The sequence below is a fragment of the Atractosteus spatula genome, chromosome 3 (assembly GCF_055471065.1).
Source record: "Atractosteus spatula isolate fAtrSpa1 chromosome 3, fAtrSpa1.hap1, whole genome shotgun sequence".
NCBI classification, from domain to species: Eukaryota; Metazoa; Chordata; class Actinopteri; order Semionotiformes; family Lepisosteidae; genus Atractosteus; species Atractosteus spatula.
In genome coordinates, this window is record NC_142708.1 from 56,802,805 (window position 1) to 56,822,031 (window position 19,227).

The 19,227-nt window shown below is 36.6% G+C and overlaps 1 protein-coding gene across 4 annotated transcripts; it reads left to right on the forward strand.

Moving 5' to 3' along the window:
• Positions 1-431: 431 nt before the first annotated feature.
• secisbp2 (SECIS binding protein 2) lies at positions 432-18,902 on the forward strand. 4 transcript variants are annotated; one of them, XM_088909986.1, is made up of 18 exons: positions 432-777; positions 2,055-2,200; positions 3,018-3,255; positions 3,728-3,824; positions 4,629-4,765; positions 5,053-5,152; positions 6,851-6,990; positions 7,745-7,891; positions 11,128-11,241; positions 12,283-12,408; positions 13,157-13,289; positions 13,713-13,879; positions 14,232-14,385; positions 14,848-15,010; positions 15,828-16,048; positions 16,582-16,736; positions 17,617-17,809; positions 18,511-18,902. In XM_088909986.1, exons 1-18 carry the CDS (start codon positions 748-750, stop codon positions 18,636-18,638), a joined length of 2,589 nt encoding a protein of 862 aa, XP_088766112.1. In that variant the 5' UTR covers positions 432-747; the 3' UTR covers positions 18,639-18,902. The 4 variants fall into 4 exon arrangements, with proteins under 4 accessions (XP_088766112.1, XP_088766113.1, XP_088766114.1 ...); XM_088909987.1 differs by having other exon boundaries at positions 12,286-12,408; XM_088909988.1 differs by having other exon boundaries at positions 5,053-5,143.
• The last annotated feature ends 325 nt before the right edge of the window (positions 18,903-19,227 follow it).

Genomic DNA, 19,227 nt, shown 5'->3' on the forward strand with positions numbered 1-19,227 from the left:
CTGTTCTGTATGTTAAACATTTTCTTTTCTAAGAAAATCCTTTAATTCAAATAATTACTGTAAAGCTGTGTAGTAACAACTTAAAAATAGGAATATAAGAACCAGTGCACAAACAAGAGTTTTCTGTACCTTTGGGTCTCTTCATATCACAAAATCTAGAAGAAATCTTAATTCACTTGATCTACAATTTGGTTACAATGAATCTTAATTCACTTGACCTACAATTTGGTCACATTTTCACACAGCTGTAATATAGCACGCACTTTTATTAGAGCTGCTAACAAACTTCTGAGCATCACAATGAATAAAATCTGCTTAATTTAGGAAGTTAGACTGGTACAGCCTTCGAAATTTATTTGAAGTGAAAAATGTTGTTTGCACAATTATTGCTGTCCTGTAGCTCAAGTAGTTGATTACGTCATAGTTGCGTCACTGAAAGGCGTGCTTTTTGTGCGATTTATCAATTTGACGTGATGAGGAGGAACAAGTAAAGGTTTATTCCATGCCGGAAAGAGAAAAACAACGTTTCGGTTGTCTAAATGTAATGAGGAATTCGACTCAAGTGTGGTACGCATCACGCACTTCCCCCTTCCTCAGAGTATTACGAGTCATAGCTCAGTTTGTCCCTGCTGCTCTGCCGTAGTAGCAAGTCATAGAAAAACAGGGATGATGGAATAAGGTTAAGGAAGTATCGTTTGTTAGTCAACAATGTGAAAATGGACCTCTGATGTTGCAGCATTAGAAATCATGAAATCTGAAGCACACGCACAAAACAAGGTACCGTATAATATATGTATGTTTCTTCTTGTAACATCAAAATTCACGGCATTTTAAAGTTTTACAGTATTACATTTACTATTGTGAAAACTTCAAATATTTTCAAAATGAATGTTGAATGCTGTTGTCTCCTTGGTTTTAAAAAATACGCATATTAAACTATCTTGCAGTAATTTACAGCCTAAGATGAGCTATGGACAGACTATCTGTAGAAAATTAACGACGAGTTACATGTTACAACCAAATGATTCAGATTGCTTTAAACATTTTGACGCATCGTTTTTATAGAATGTTTTTGCAATGAAAATGTGGTTCACATATGCTCTTTGAACGCAATGCTTTGGAAGGCATTTAGTAATGTTTCGCAAATAAATTAAAGTGGATCAACACAATAAAACTAAAGCCTATAAGAATGATCCGCAGCACATGACTGAGCTACGGGTCACTGTGTGAGTCTGGAGTTTGCCCAGCTGGAACCTCTCAACAGGTTTTTGCCAAAGCCTAGGAAGTTGAGACGAAGCTATCGCGTTTCGTATTTAAAAGAATAATCACATTGATTACATGCATATTTTAGCGACCTTCTCTCATTTTATTATTTTTTATTATTGACTGTAAAAGAGGAGAAAACTGTTTTTTATGCCATTCGTAATGTTCAATGTTGAACAGTATTTTCGATAACTTTCTATGGATTGCAACGCTGGAATTTGTGACATACTTGTACACTATTTTTATCTTTTGTACCGCGAATCATTGTATTTGAGAGCAAGTGTGGTGTTTATATGCGAGTACTTTAAAATTAGTTACGTTTAAATATTGTCTACCTAGTAAAAAAAAAAGAAGTGACGTTCTACGTGTCTGAAGGAATGAAGAGTAACTGTAGTGTAGTTTTAAATAGAATTGAAAAGATGTAATTGATACCCGGGTGCATTTTAATAATATTTTCAAATGAAAGGCAACAGTACATTTCCGAGCCTGTGTTTACTTATGATATTAAACCTTTTGACTTCTTGTGTAACAAAGAAGAGAAAGTGCCCTAGACCAAATCACTACCAATACAAATTTCAAATCAGAGTAAAATTCAAGTTAAGAAAAGTATCAATCAGATTAGCATTTGGAACATGTTTTTGTCATTTTTAGCATTTTTTTTACCATGTTCTATTACACAACACTGAAAACCATATTAACATAATTAAAGTATAATGGTCTAAAGATATTTACATGTTTATTATTTATATTATGAATATATTTACAGTGCAGCTTTTTAAATAATATTTTAGCAGGAAAGCAAGCTGTCACCTGAAGTTGAACCATTTGTGCCCAAACGAATCCTGAAGGAACTTGGAGCTCAACCTCTCAAAGTAATTGAGATTCCAGACTCTGTATCGTCAGTCCGTCTCTGTGTCCAAGAGCCCGGTGTGGAAAGGTGGGTATCCCTAATTTCATTTATCCCGTTTATTTGACATATGTGAATTTGTTTCCACACAACAACATCTTGTATTTTCATAGATAAGTGGAATCCCAAGAGAAAGTGTCCTCAATGAGTAAAATGAAAATAGTTAAAGTAAGGGTATAGTACAGATCAGAATACAGTATGTCTGGAATTTAAAATAGCCAGTTTTGAGTTTTAATAAGCATCATGCCAGTCTGCTGATACCTAGCTGTCATTTATGTGGAATAAGCTGCAAATTCTCCAGACACAGCAGATTAACAGCTAAAACAAGTTCATAATCTGTGAGGAAATGGGCATGCACTTACTTCTTTTGTGAATTCCCTCAAATTAATGTAATTTGGAAATATGTAGGGTCTGCATTAAGCTATACAGCTGCATAGCTGTATGTGTTACTCTTCTTCTCCAGTCCCCAGATGTTCTGAGATACTCTCTGATGTATCTCAGTTAACACTATCAGTGCTCCACAAACAAGGTTTGTTTAGCGGGAATGACTGCAGTTAAGGAGACTATTCTAAGGAGCTGGATTGGATATAACATATTTGGCTTCCAGAAAGGCCCATGGTTCAGCTGCACACAATCTCTATGTTGGTGCTTTAAGACACTTGTTGAAGCTCAGAAATAGCTCTGGTATTGTTTTTGTATATCCTTATTTACAAATTACAGATTTGGCCTGCATTAAATAAAGTACTATCAAGTCCCTGAAGGAGACATGGTGCACATTTTTCATTCTGTTACAAAAATGTCAGCAATTTAAGACATGGAAACCACTCATTGTCTTTTTTGTCTTTAGTGGACTTCACTCCTTTGAAAAAAATGGCAGGGAAAGGAAACCTCAGTGCCCATCAGATCCGGACATAATGGGCCCATCGTCACCTACGGCCTCTTCTTCACTTCCTACTTGTCACCCCAATGTTCACAGTAAACACGTCCCCAATGAAGATGGCTCCCCCAAAAAATACAGCAGCACCCGTCGAGGCAAAAAAGCCACACAAGAACAAGAGACCCTGTCCAGCAAACAGTCCAGAAGGGTCAGTTCAGAGCAGCTGCAATCTTCTGAAGAGAAAAGGGTTGTGCGCTCCCTAGAATATGAGAGGCAGTTGGCTTTTCCAATGTCTAGAACATGCCATTTTAGAAATGTTACATAAAAGTAAATCATTTTTGCACAATATTAGCAGTCTCAGCGTCGTAAAGTAGCCAATTTTGCAGTTGATCGGCTTTCTACTTAGTTTCCAAGCAGTAATTTTGTTCGTTGGCATTGAACAACATTGAATTGGCATTGAAGGCATTCCCTTTGGCAAAATCTCATATTTCCACTGATTAGGAGAGTATTTTTTTCAAAGTTGGGATGGCATCCAAATGCTTAAGGTGCTGAGAAGTAGCTGTACCTTAACGGTATCTTCTGTTCAATTCTGTGCTTGGTGTTTCCCACATATGATTCTGTCAGATTGCTGAAGAACTTTCCACAGCTCAGTTCCCTTAATACTTATTTCGTTTTTGCAGGCACCACGGTCAAGTACTGAACCAGGTCCTGTGGGACATGGGGTGACGGGAAGACCGTCTGAAGGAATGACAGGGGAATGTAGCCCAAAGAAACTGGGTAAATGTTTTAGAAGACATTCTGACGGCATTGATTGGTATTCAGTTATTTACAGTCTTCTACACTGCAGAATTGCTGTTCTGTGAAAGGTACAGTTAGTTTCTGTAGAAGTGGAAACTTTATTTCACAGATTTGAAATAGTTTCAATTTCAAGAGGCTTAAAGGGCTTCTGTCTTTTGGTCATTGTTTTGCGAGTCTTCTATTTTCATGTGATCACAGGCCATATTGGTGATAATGACTTGTTTTTTATCATGAATAATATGTAGAGGAAACCCAACTTGTTCATGCTATGCATTTGGTTTAATAGAATGATCTAGGCTTAAATTTCATGATCTAGTATGAATTAGAAAAAGATGGATCAATCTGTATATTTCTGTGAAACCCTAACATTTCTCTCACCTCCAGAGCTTTCCCAGAAATACTGGCCTCCAGTATAAAAGCTTTTGCAGAATTCGGAAACACTCTCCCACCCACACAAACCTATTAATGCTTTATTGTTAAGAATGAAACAGAAAGATTGTTTTTTTCAAAGTGTAATTAATAATTGCTTGCATTTATATAGTCCTTACCAAAGAATCGCAGAGTGACTGCAATAGAGGAGGTGTCCTGATTCATCTTCCTGATTAGTGACACGCAACAATTATGTGCCCGCATCCCCACTACACAGCAGACATGGTGAGAATCTACTTCACCAGCTGAATGAGGCCAGAAGGTGCAAGTCCAAAATGAAATTTAGCAAGGACACTGGGGCTGACTCCCTGTTTCTTACAAACAGCACATTCTCTCAACTCAACATTTTTTTAGGCAACCGAGGTCGAAAATCAGCGCCAAAGATAGTGGAGAGGTCCAGGCCGCAGCCAAGGGAAGCTGCTGCATTTGAAGTGAAGCTTTCAGATTTTCCGCAGCTGGAGTCTGCTGCCGTCAGTGTCCGGAGAGAGCAGGTGAGTCCACAAACGTCTGACAGGCCAACAGACCTGGTCCAGAAAGAGTGCGCAGTGTTCCCTGTTCACAAGGTTGGCAGGATAATCATTGCTTAAATTCTCAGTGAATTAACATTTTAGCCCCTGTGTTTTTTTTTACTTCAGTATTCATTTTCCATATATATATATTCATTATTTGCCCAAAAGTGTTCATGATATTACTTATTCATGTCTTGAAATTGCCTATTGGAGAAAGTATGGTTTCTGTATTCCCTTGGAAATAATACTTTTCTGTTGTTTATCATTAGAAATATTGTGTAAGGAAAGAAGAAACTACTGACCCCCTTCAGTGCACTTCTGCTGGTAATGGTGTGGACATGCCATTAGCATCTTCCCAAGGTAGTGATGGTATGTGAATGGAGTGCTATGACAAAAAAAAAACTGTTTTCTTTTAAGAACACCCATACTAAAGTACTACATAAAATTAAATACAAATCTTGAATATATAAATCTTTATATAAAAAGTAGTTGCAATCAAAGTAGTTTGCATTTTAAGGTGGGAGGAACAGGGGGATGTGTTTATTTTTTTGTTTTGAATCATACTGTATGCGTTATAAAATACTAGTATCTGGGTAATACATGTATTAAAATACCTTGCTCTTGACTTTAGTGTGAACCAAGTTCACAGCATATGGATATGTATAGAAACCAGAAATGAACCATTCTTTATCAGTCATATCTGTTTTCAGGAGAAGGGAAGCAAGTTTAAAAATATAAACAACCATGTTTATATTTTTAAGGGTGACTGGATACATTGTAGATCATATGAAAAATCTTCTCCATCCTAAATTTCCTATATGATCCTCACTTTACAATTGTATTGTGTTGTAATTCTCACTTTTGCATGTCTTTTAACTTCTCGTGTACATCAATGGCAGGTGTATTTGATTAGCAATGTAATGTATTTTTCCTGTGCTGTTTTTTTATTAGAAGCAGAAAATGTAACGGAGACCAATTCGTCTAAAAATTACTTTGTTGCAAGACCTTTCTGGATAGACTAAAAAATATATTGCAAGTAAAGTTAATCTAGGGAAAACTGAATAATGTGTGGTGCAAAATTACTACTAAAAGTACTAGAAGTACTAAATTCAAATACAGTGTAACTTCAGTACCACATGTTGCAGGATTTACATTAGTGCAGCTGTATTTCTATTTGATCATAACCTCCCTAAAACACAGTACATGTTAACACATTTCATCTCATCACCCCTATGTGAATTTAAAAAAATAGACTGATAAATGGAAATTAAAAATCAATTAGCACAAAATCATTAAAGAAAAAGCTGTAGAGATCAGCCAGCTCTGCAAATGGCTCTTGGAAGTGCCACTTAAATTGGTTGTAAAATTTCTGTTTTTGAAACTACTGTATTTTGTAGAAAATGTTTGTGTCTATACAGTATCTCTCTTTTCTGTCAGATAGGCTTCTACTATATATAAACCCCTCTTTGGTTTTGTAAAGAGGTCAAGGTATCATCACACACCATTTTGGTGCTGTCCAAAACTGAAAGTTTGTATACTCCGCATGCATGTGGCTCTCCAAGAAGAGCATGAAGACTTCCTAACCACTAGGGAGCGCAGCTCTCCAGCCGTTTCCCATCGTTTTTGTGTATGTGGAATTAATTGCAACAGGATCTTGTTTGACACAGTTTTGTGATGCAAACACAGGTTTGACCTTCCCATAAACAATTGGAAAACACCAGATTGAGGGAAATGTTCAATGTATTGATGAGCCAGTTTTGCTGCTCTGTATTAATGCTCTTAGCAATGCTGCAGAATGGAAAAATAGTGGAGGATTGCCAAAGAGAATAAAGAAGAAGCTGTGTGTGCACAATGGCGTTCCACAATACCCACCTCTGTGGTGAATATGAACTGTAATAAGAACAGTAAGGAAATGCTTAGTATTATCCAGAAATCAGAGGAGGATGATTGCCTATTACTGTGGAAAAAGCAAATAGTAGAACATCTTTGCTTTGTTGCTGCATGGTCATTTTGATGACAATAGTGAGTCTTATCTTTATTTTTAACAAACTGCCTTGATTGTATTAGCTCAGTTTCCAGAGCCAAACTTGTGCATCTCAGCAAATTCTCCATCATCCTGGGCCAGCATTGCTTCTCAGCCACCACAGAGGGACACCCCCAAAAAACCTGCCAGTCAGCCCCTACAACAGAACACTGCCACTTCACAGGTACAGTACAGTGCGTGCTGTTGGGATACTGCATCAGTAGCTGGTTTGCTATCATTGGACAATCGGCTTCTAATACGGATAAAAACGTCACAAAACCACACTTGCAAGTCTTTGTGAAGTTTCATTTTTGTCCCTTCAAGCATTTTCTCTTTGCTTTTATAAGGAGACAACTCTTACGACAAGTAACTTCTAACTTATGTTACAGTGTTTATTTAAAAAAAGAAAACCACACATTTGGTGTCATGTACCCTGCTGCCATATAGGGAATGCATTCTTCTTTTAACTTTCTGAGGAGAAAACACATTAATTGTGCTTACTGTAAAATATATTTCTGTCTGCAAACACAGTTAATCCCACTGTAAAGTTCTCCCCATTGAGTTAGTGGCCTGTGAATCAGAAACTCGCCACACTGACCAGACAGGACCCTCACCCATCCAGCCTCTTATCCTGAGCAGTGCACAGTTGCTCTATCACTTGACGGGAACACTTTCTGTAAGATCCAGCACCTAATCAAACCTGAAAGGTCTGAAGCTGATGTGCAGTGGAAGTTGTATAGCCATCTGTGCTTGCTTTCTGCAGCCTCTGTGTCTGATTGACCCAGTCCAATTCTCTCTTACTTTTCCAGAGCAAAGAACTCAATTCTCATTCTAATTGAGACACCCATTTCTTTCTTTACACTTGCAAAACATTGTTTATGAGCATTTCTGTTTAGGTATGTTTTGCAAAAGACGAATTTGTTTTTCTTATCCCACAGAATCGGAGCAAATCATCTGACGGTGAACTGCAGCGAGTCTCTGAGAAGAAAAAGAAAAGAAAGAAAAAGGCCAAAAAGCCTTGTGATGCAGCAGAAAGCGATCAGCCTGAGTCCCCTGTTGTTGTTCAGGAGCCCCCAAAGTTTGAGGTACGAGTAGAAAAGCTGCTTATATCCCGCATGTGTTTTTTTTTTTGTTTAACAGTACACCCTTTGTTTTAGGTGAGCACAGGTGAATAAGATTGCGAAAACAGCACAAAGTTCAGAAGTGCGCGCATGTCAACTGGGAACGTTATTATAGAATACTGTACATAAGAGTTACAGGAATAGCCAAAACTGGAATGAGGAAGATAACTCAAGAAACTTGGAATACGAAAACTCCTCAGCCTTATTTACTGCAGCTGTTGCAGAGACAGCCTAACTGGCTTTACATTTTGAAAATATTACAACAGCAGAGCTGCCCGGAAACCTGTTTTGAGAGGCATTGGTGCTAAGAGTTAGAGATCACAAGTTTTCTGCAGCTTATATGCCATTAGCAGTTTACCTCAGTTTTTTCCCCAAAGCTACATATGTGCAGTTAGGAAAGGGAAAGAGGCTTTTTGTTTTATCTTACCAGCTTCTCTCACCTGACCCTTGACCTTCTCCACACAAAAGTTTTGACACCCAGGCTACTCATCACTCCTTCACTTGTTTTTTTTGGCAAGTGGCAAATTTGTATTGCTTAGTTCAGTTTAACTCTCTTAACTATACTACCACCTTATAACTTAAATTGCTTAAGTTGCCGTCCTGGTGATGAATAAAGTATTTTGAATTGAATAACAGAAGCCTTTTATCTTATTCTATTAATCTGTGTTTATGGGACATTAATTTCATGCCACTATAAGTTAAATTCTTAAGTTCATAAAATAGTTCATTTCAACCTTGGAATGGTTTGAAACTTTCAGTTGATTTCTTTACTGTCGTTGACATTCTTTTTATGCACTTTTTCCAGCTCAATAGCATAATTTTTAAACAAAGTGAAAATGATATAACATTGTAAAAGTTTCTTTGTTGATTAAAACTTCAGATTAAAAAAAATAACTTTGAAAAAAGTTAAAATTAAACAGGTTTCAGGATGTGGAAAATATTAAAGTTTTGGGCGCAAGACTATGGTTCAGCAGTAAACCTTGAAATGCTTTTGAACCTGGGCAGTAAACAACAGCTGAGTAATAAGTAAACCTGGTATTTTTCTCCTGTAGGATTATTTGCTCTTCTAACAGACAGTTAATGATTTACTGTGTCTTAGTTAACAGACTCCACAGGGCAGTGACTCTGCCAACTGAGTTTCTTGTATTTAGCTCCTTTCATTTAATGAAGAGAACTATACATTTTGCACTTTTTTTAAGCCAGGAAAATGAAAATCACATTAACATCAAAGCATATAGGTTTATATATACAGTATGTGACTTGCGTCATAGTATTTGATTAGGTGGTTGTTGGAACATGACCACAGATTAGCTGAAATCTTGATTTTATGTTTGCATTAGGTGGACACAGGAACGTGGATACAGTAGTGTATAGGCCGAAATTTGAAGGTAGCTAGAGCCTTTTGGCGTATTGGGTTGATATTTATGTAACAAGAATACAAGGGGATAATTATCTTCTTTTGATAGGCAATGGAAACCATTTCCTTTACATCACCTCTCTTTTCAGGTGAGCTTTTAAAAAAAGGATATAAACTATTATACATTAATATTTACGATTGACTGAGGTTGACTAGTAATGAGGCCTGAGACCCATTGATGGTGCATGACACAGTCTTAATGCTTTTGTACACTTTGTGCACTGTAACATCCTCTATTTCAAAAGTGGTCACTTTAAAAGATATGTACAACTCAGATATTTTAGAAAGTAGAGATCTATTAACTAGACTACACCAGTTTAATATTTTTATTACTTTGAAGAGCTCGCAGCTGTAGTTCTGAGTATAGTGCGACACAGCAACTGAAACTACTGTAATTGCACATACAGTAGTTTTAATAAGGTTACTTATGGTTTATATAGTATTTGATTTGAATGTTTCCTAATTATTTGGGGAGAGTATGTAAAACATGTAAAATATTGTAGCCACCACAAAAAGAAAGAAGACTTGAACAATTTTGTTTTACTGCTCAAACCATATTTGAAAGTCATTTGCCGTCACTAGAGGGGGATGTTTCATGTTTTTTAAGTAGACGTTTGATGAGAGAATGAATGTAGCTAAAATGAATGAGGGTGAGAACAGCATTATGATCATAATGTAGACACTTTCCATAAATATTTCATTTCCTCAATGTTATGGGTTAAAAGTTACATGCACATAAAATACTCAACAAAAATGGTTTATGAGGACCAAGAGTCAAGGCTCAAGCAAATACAACAAAAGGGTGTCTGCTGGAGTAGGTGTCAAGGTGAAAACTTGCAAAGGTGTTTCACAAGTTATGAAACAACATAAAGTACTGCAGTGTTGCTAATTGGATAATAAAGCGTATCATTTTTTTTTTACATTGAGAACTCTCCGTGAATAGAATTCTTAAATTATTTAACCAAAGTATGAAAATGTCATTTTTTGCGTTTCCGTCTAGTGGAGTTATATTTGTCGACAGCCCCTAACCTATGAGTATATCAGTGACATCACCCTTTAGTCACAGGAGATTGTCCAATTGAAGCATGAATACTTATATAGAAAGACCAAGAATATCAGCTTCCTCTTGTTTGGTAAAATAAGTTAATATGAGTATCTTAAGATACTGCTCAATTGGTAAGCATAAACCTTTAGAAGTCTATTAGCAGTGGAAATACCTATCTTTTTTTATCTTATCTTTTTTTTGAGGAACAAATTAACTACCCGTCAGTGTTTTGTGGGAATGATGATCATTGCTGTCGGCAACAGTGATACCACCGTGTTGCTTGATCTTATGAGATCTTGTAGCTAAGCACAGTTGGGCATGGTCAGTACTGGGATGGGAGACCTCCTATTTAAAACCCAGATTACTGCTGCAAGTGGTGCTGGTAGACCAGTAGGTGACATCAAGGTTCTGGTTTATCTGGCATAACCAATCCCATGGCACTGTCTTTAAGGGTAGAGGTGTTCTCTGGTGTCCTCCCTAGATTCCACTCTGGGCTTGTGTAGTCTGGCCTGCCTTAATGTATTCTTTATTTCAGCTGCTGAAGTAATTTCATGTCTCCTCTTGATTTGCTGTTGTGCATCACCCAGGTGGATGATGTACTTCTGTTTTGTTTTTCCAGAATATTTCTATTGAATCGTGTACAGTGACAAGTAGAGAAGCAGACCTAGATGATGGCAGAATCTGCAGTTTTGTAATGGTATTTTGCACTGTACTCCCTAAAACATGTCTTTCTCACAGGATGAAGAAGAGTTTCCAGATTTGGGTGTTGCCTCTGTCAGTTCTACCAAAGGACACAGCACTACAACTTACCCACTCTTCTCCTTCAGCAACATAACGAAGAGGAGTAAAGAGGTAAAGAACTTTCTGAAGTGCGGAAGGTCTCATCTTATAATGTATTTTCCTGCTGAATACATTTTTCTGCTTTTATGATGCATGCTGTTAGGAGCCTTAATGACTAATTAACATTACCTTTCTGAAAAAAAAAATTCAAAATGCATCATTGGTGTAATTTCAGTAATGTACAACTTTACATGGAACAAGTTTACCTTCATCAACTTCTACCTTGATCATTAAAGGAACTGGTTTAAAATAGCTGATTGGAGTAATTTATTCCTAACATCTTTGGAAATGAATCTGTGAAATCAATCAGAAAAGCAGCAAACACCACACTACTATTAATGCATTTCATTTCAAGTTTGTTTCTATATCAATATCAGATTTTTAAAAGAAGAAATGTTATGCCATTTCATTTAAAACAAAGTAGCATAGCACTGCAAAAATTAAACACCTAGGTAGAAAAAGTGCCTTTTTTACATTTTTTAACAACTGCATACTGACTTTTTTCAGTCTACCTCAAATCAAATAAGAGCATAACATGTATGCTGTTACCATTAACGTTTACTGTTAATTTTGGGAAATATCTGTGCAATGTTTTATTGGAATCTAAAAAGTGTTTTAATGTATTAATTCTAAGGCACAAATTTTTAGATATACAGGGTTACTCAAAATGCTGTCGACACCTTTGGCAGTTTATTACAAATTAATTACATGGGTCACTGTGACAAAAAAAGGTTTCAAACGAAAGCATAAATATCAAAGTTTCAAACAGTTACATTACAATCCTTCACCATCTGTGGAGGAGAAAACAAAACTTTAGTAAAATAATTGGCAGTTATACTTGTCGACAACATTTTGACTAACACTGTACTTTCTTTGCTCAAATTTACCTTGAGACAATATGCCGGCCCCTTTATTGGCCACCAATGTTGGAAGACTGAAAGGTGTCAACGTTAGTCATTTTCATTGTTACTTGCTATGTTCCATGTTTTTCTCACTGCCCCTTTCTCTGGCCCAATCAAATATGATTTTAATGTTTTCATTTAATTTTGTGAGCAGGTTGCTGAGAGCAAAGGCACCTCTCCTCTTAGTTCTGCAACTCCTGCTGCCGAGCCATCAGTGAGCACGAGGAAAGACAAGACTCCGGCACATCAGCCTCAGTGCACAGAGGCAAAGGGACAGGTAGTCACTGGAGAAGAACCTGCCTATACTATTATTACTTTACAACATTAATGTTAACTCATTAGAATTGTCCATAAGGAATAAACACCATATTAATTAATGTCATAAATTAGAGTAAATTCCCTTAAGGTTGTGAAATTTGTGTACACATCAAAATTGTTAAAATATTATTTTCTTACATTTGTTTAAAGAAGAGAACAGGCAACTAACATCAGCATTGACATTTCCTGTAGATGTGTTAAAATTAAGCACAGTTTTGTTGAAAGGTTTAATGACATTCAGGTATGCAGAAATTTTCTGTCCTTTTGAGTTGTTACTTATTTTATCTCATTTGATAAATGTTATTAAATTAATTGAAATTATTTGCTCAGTCATCTCTTTTGGCTATCAGCTTGAAGCCCAGAACCCCAAGTTTCTGAGGCCTAAAGGCCAGGACCAACAATACTCTAACTTTCTACCAGCAGGTGGCAGTAGCTGGTCCAGTTACTGAACTGTACAATGAGTTATAGCCGTGAATATTGAAATTGAAATTGAAATATACATTGAAGTAGGAAGTGATGAATATTCAGGAAAGACTGAAAAGCAGTTGGTTTTCCAACTCCATATAAAATCCTATTTAATTTTACTTAAATGTATTGGTAGACAAATAAACAGTTTACTGTTAACAGTAAAAAAATTATTTACCTTTGGTAGCAGGATCGCTTTTGGTATACTGTCCCCATTTCATTGTGCTCTCTTTTTTTTAAAGAAAGCTGAGAAGACAAGTGGGAAAAAGAGTAAGGTCCCTGTGCAGTTGGACCTAGGAAATATGCTGGCAGAGCTTGAAAAGAAGCAGCAATCCCAGAAATCCAAGCAAGATCACAAACCAGTTATATTGTCAGGTAGGCCACAATCTGCATTTCTGACATGTTGTTTCTTGTACATCCTTGCCATCACTTCATTAAGCACATTAAAAAAAAACAGAAACTTCTTAATCATGTGAGCAAAAATAGTGATAGGGAGGGCAAACCTATTTCACTTTAAATTATAAAATGTAGTGCATGAGGCACATGATGTGTAAGCCCCCTCTGTATTTTTATCTTTCAATTTGGATACATTTAATTCATGTCCAATGTATTGTGGGTATGGGTATTAACTCAATGTTAACATTGACTTTATACTCTTTGTGCAAAGAAGCAGAATGAGAAGTTTTGATAGCTGTCTCGCACAGAGTTTTTTTGATTTGGTCAAAAACTTGAATATCCATACCCATAATTCATTGTGACCAAAAACCCTCATTCCTGTGTATAACCATGTACCTGCAGTTGGAGGATCACTTCCTGTGGTTCACAAGGATCCTTCCACACAGAAGAAGCACCCCAGACAGCTTGAAAAAGTGGCTCACAATCCCCTGGACTCAACAAGCCCTCTGGTAAAAAAAGGCAAACAGCGAGAGGTTCCAAAACCCAAGAAGCCAACTCCTCTCAAAAAGGTGAGTTTCGGCATTCAGTTGTCTGTTTATAGTAACCTTTACGCCTGCATAGCTGTGGAGCAATTTTTCAAGTGCTTTCCAAGACCAGTTCTATTGCAGTCTCCTTCAAGAAAATTCTGCTGCATACAGCTGCCTCGAAACAGCCTGGCACTTTCAAATAAGTATCTTAGCTCATTTGGACAAGAGAGGACTCTGGTAGAAACATATCTTCCAGGTTGTGGATAATGAAAATGAAATGATTGCTATGAATTTTTTAATAAGGATCATTACATGTGGATACTCAGTGATACCTCTGCTTTGATGAGGGCTGGACCTGGAAAGTTTTAATAGTATGCACTGCTTATTTTTCCAGATTATTCTGAAGGAAAGGGAGGAACGAAAACAGCGCCGTCTATTGGAAGAACGTGGATTGATCCCCTCTCCCTCAGACTTGCTGCCGTCTGCAGATCAGCACGAGGGTCCATGTGAGAAACCAGGCACTGAGCAAGACCATCACAGCTCTGCAGGTGTGACGATGGACAGAAATGAGTGATGATCATGTGATCAGCCACAAGATATGTGCAATAGGAAATAGCTGATATTGTCCTCCCTCTATTGGATAAAGCAGTTAGCAAATGGATGGGTGATATCTCCCTTTTAGAAAACATACTAAGGAATGTAAGAGCATTGCCAACGAGTGGAAGTGTTTCGGCTTGTATGTGCAATAGCTTGTTTGGTTGATAGTACTTGTAGCATGAGCCAATTTTGTTGTTAAGGTTTAGCTGTTCAGCTGAAAACAAGATTGTAAGTACACTGTGGATTTAGTTGTTGATAAAAACATCTTAGTGAAACATGTACTTTATATATTCTATCATATAATTAAATGTACTGGTTATTTGTTGAACTAGTGTTTGGTTGGTAAAGAATGAACATGTATGATAGGGGTCTTGAATTCTCTGTGTTTTATATGACACCACGTCTTCTTACAGATTCTGTAGAGGAAACTAGCACTGCTCTCTTCGAGCAGCTTGACGAACAAGTGCAGGAGGAACAGGAGCCCAGTTCTTTTGAAAAGGACACAGAGGAGGCCGTTCTATCGGGATCCCAGCTAGTTTCTAATCATCCCAAAATACACAGCAGGCGATTCAGAGAGTAAGTGGGGGAAAAAGTGATGTAAATCTATTTCTTACAGCAGGTAACAAGCAAGCATGCATAAGAAAATGACCTGATAACAAACATTCTCTGTAAACATCCCATTTCCACACTTACTGAAAATTGTTACAAAATCGGTAGCAAGCCATTTACAGTGTGAAAGTTAAATAAAGCAAAATGACCTCCTGTTTTTTTCCAAAAGTTACTGAATGTGGCAGATCTTGGTTAATTATAGCTTCTTTTGTCACATTCTAATTTGTTAGTCATCTTACTTTTAAGTAACAAGTAATAGGTTTATTCCATGCTGAAAAGAGAAGAAAGAAAACAGAACATTTCGGCGCTGGACACCTGAAGAAGGCTCCACGGCCGAAATGTTGTGTTTTCTTTCATTTCTTTTCAGCATGGAATAAACCTATTGATAGTTCCTTCGCAGCCTATGCATGCTGATGCAGCTACCCACCTGAATTACTTTCAAGTATTTTTATCTCATTAAGAGATACAGATATTGAATTAGCATAGGTAAATGACCCCCGTTAAAACATTTTTTCATAGCAATCGTTTAATATTTTTTCATTCTTAGGTGCTTATCTTTTTAATTTTGAGAAACACTTTGGTCTTGCAGTGCATGTTCAGAGAAGGATCATGCTCAGCTGCCCTCATGTAATTGAAGTAAATAGCAAAACTGGATCAGTAAGCTACCGTCAACCAAATAAGAAAGATGGGCATACATGTATGGATTGTATGTTCTTTAAACTTTGAAATGTGACATGATAAAAGTGCCATGTTTTGTTTTTTCGTACCCCTTTGAATGGTGAAGGTACTGCAATCAGGTGCTCAGTAAGGACGTGGATAACTGCGTGATCAGCCTTCTGAAGGAGCTGGTGCGGTTTCAAGACCGCCTCTACCAGAAGGATCCCATGAAAGCCAGAATGAAGAGGAGGCTTGTCATGGGACTCAGGGAGGTCCTTAAACACCTGAAGCTTCGAAAAGTGAAGTGTGTCATAATCTCTCCCAACTGTGAAAGAATAGAGTCCAAAGGTAACTTTTTGTTTTCTTAATTGTACGCTTAAACCGCTGCATCTTGTAGCATTGTCAATTTTATGCCTCCCCATAATTCTTTTTTCCACTTTTTGGGGCGTACATTTGCAGTAAAGATGAGTCTGATGTTCAGGTGTCAAGTTAATCTTCAGGCGTTTAACACAATTATTGGTAGTTGTCCTGCGTCCGCATCTATGAAAGATGCTTTTGTGAAATGACTAGAAATTAAGAGTCAACTAATCTATCATTAGAAAATACTATTTAGTAATGCTGGTCATTAGTCCTTAATTCATACTTTGGTAGTGTGCTGTTTATCCTTATTACATTGCTACACAGGAAGTATTGGGTTTAGTAAATTCTACTGTTACACTGGTGATCTTTGTCTTACTTAAGAGATACAGTAGAAATTAAATATTTACTGTTGGTATGGTAAGTACATTAAACAGTGGCTAACAATGTTTCTTTTTCTTTTTTTTTTCCACTGCTGTGTGTTTTGTAATGGCATGCCTTAGCCTGTTTTTGTTTTTTTGCAGGGGGTTTGGATGAGGCCCTGCACAATATTATTGACACATGTCGAGAACAGAATGTTCCTTTTGTGTTTGCGCTCTCTCGCAAAGCGCTGGGTAGAAGCGTCAATAAGGCAGTTCCTGTCAGCCTGGTGGGGATTTTCAATTACGATGGTGCGCAGGTGGGTTCACTGAAAGTTTATTTAATAATTTGAACGGAAGTAAAATCCTGCTGCTTGGAGATAGTGGAAAAACATTCACAATTTGCAAATAATTGGTGACCATGGGAGCACCTTGTTAATACTTGAAACTGTCCTTTATGAATTTATCATCGGAAGAAAGTGTGTAACTTTTCAATTGTGTGTGCTTGATAAGAAATCACAATCATACTGTGTATTTGATGTACAGTAATAAAAATACAGTTATCAAGTTGCTTGGACTTCACAAGGCTTTCACTGAGTAAAAGACACATCCGCTGTGCTTTTAAATAAAATTTGCAATGTGGACCTAAAATGGTAGAATTCATTGAAGAAACCAGTTTCTTTCAGCAGGTGAAATTTTGGTTTTTGTTCTATATTTAAATTCAACATAGAGAATATTTTACATTAATGTAATGTACTGTATATATTGTAATTATATTTTATTGGTGAGAAGTCTCCTGAGCAGTAATTGCCTGGGACAGCTTTAAGAATGATTGCAGGAGGACAATACTATTGTTAGTTCTTTTAATTTTATGAAATTTTTAAAGATGGAAATGAAATGGAAGACTTGACATTCTTTTATTTTGCTGCTTCAGATAAATGTAAATCACTATGTTATTACACAGTAAAACGTCTTATGTAGGCACTTTGTAAATGCTGGTGGAATAAGTACATGGTTATGTGGAAACCATGGTTTTATTGCAAATTACAGTAGTAAATAACATACAAGGTACATCATTTTCATTGATGTATTGTAGCACCTGCCATATAAAGCTGATGGTTAATTTGCATGCAACAGTCATCTGTGTAAATTCCTTTTCACACCCTCTTAAATCTAAAGAGAATGATACTTTTTACACAGGATTATTACCATAAAATGATTGAACTGTCCTCTGAAGCCAGAAAAGCCTATGAGGAGATGATTGCAAGTTTAGAAAATTCTGATGGATCTGACGAACCGAGAGATTATCCTGCAAATCATTTGCCAGTGGCAGTGCAGAGTAATGGCTCAGCTCCCAGCCCATCTCCATCTCAAATGGAGGAACCAGAGTACAGTAAGTAACAAGCGAGTACTAGTATCCCACAGCACCTGCTAAACATAAAGATCTTCTTTAGAAGTCATAGTTGACATCTGTAAGAGAACCCTTCCTTGATGTTACATCTTATAGGCATTTAGATTTATTTATTTTTAATTATGTTTTCAAGCATTGTAGAGCTCAGCCTGCTCCTGGGTAAGATTCTTGATGGATTGAAGTGTGCAGGAAATCTCAAGAAACTTTTAACCAGTTTCTCCTGTTTTACTGATCTTCCTTTCAGGGGAAGCTAGGGCCATACATACCTGCTGTAAAGAGTGGTTATTTTGTATTAGAATGTTAGTACAAGAATGTGTATCACTTTTTTGTTTTGTTTTTACATTTTGCTGAATACAATATACATCAGAAGGCATAAAAATATTTATATAACTGAATGCAGCATATGTTTGATGAACCTGTTCTCCAAGAATTGGTATAATACATCCAGAAAAACAAGCAGTCTGTTCCATGAGTCCTCAAACCTGCTTCACACTCTGAAAAAGTATTGGGAGCTAAATTGATTGTTTTCCTGGTTTTTGACTATGCTTGTTATAAAGCATGTGTTTGCTAGTATTTTGTTTTATACTATATTAAGCACTATGTACTTAAAAACTGTCTTTGTACAGAAAACACTTCAGACATTTGAATTATGTAAAACCTGAATGTTTCTTTTCCCTTTTTAGTAAAAATATGGAAGAAAATGCTTGAAAAGAACTACAATCATCCATTTTTAAACTTTGAAGAGTACATGGGCACAGGGAAAATGGACAGTGAATCAACACTGAAGACTGATGACGACTTGGGCAGTTGATGAAAGTATATGAATGTTGAACAATATGAATCTTGATAAATGTCGATTTTTGTTTCTTATTAGTTTGTAATACTTGAGTAGGTCACCACAGGGATTTTACTGGGATCAGCAGCTAACTAAAGATTTTTTTTTTAGTTTGAACTAACAATATGAAGTGAAAAAATTGATTTTGAAGTAAACGCTGACAAAGAAATGGTGGAGTTTAGACGTTGGCTGGAATACAGGGCTTTGAATATGTAGAATAAAAATACAATGGAAATTAAAATGTGAATCATTCACTTTCTGAAAAAAAATATTAGGTGGAGAGAAGTGCTGGATTTATTTTTAAATTACTTAAAACAATGTTATTACATAAGAAATGTCAATTTTTTATCTAGATTCTTGTTAAAAATTAATCACACTAGATTTAATTGTGGATTGTTTTAAGACTTGGGTCTCTGGTAAAAACATCTAGATCATATTGGAAAGAGTGCTGCTCCAGTGCACACTTGGATCTCGTTCACTACAAACATCATATGTCATGTTGCAGGCTCCAGAGTGCCTGACAGGAGAGTTAGCACTGATGGAAGAGCAGTGCATCTTGTATTAG

What these genes read in the sequence shown, in the direction of transcription:
- secisbp2 (XM_088909986.1), top strand. Translation starts at nt 748, where the DNA reads ATGAAATCTGAAGCACACGCACAAAACAAG. An exon ending in TCAGTGTCCGGAGAGAGCAG is followed by an intron (nt 4,766 to 5,052) that starts GTGAGTCCACAA and finishes GTTTATCATTAG; the next exon opens with AAATATTGTGTAAGGAAAGA. An exon ending in AATGGAGGAACCAGAGTACA is followed by an intron (nt 17,810 to 18,510) that starts GTAAGTAACAAG and finishes TTCCCTTTTTAG; the next exon opens with TAAAAATATGGAAGAAAATG.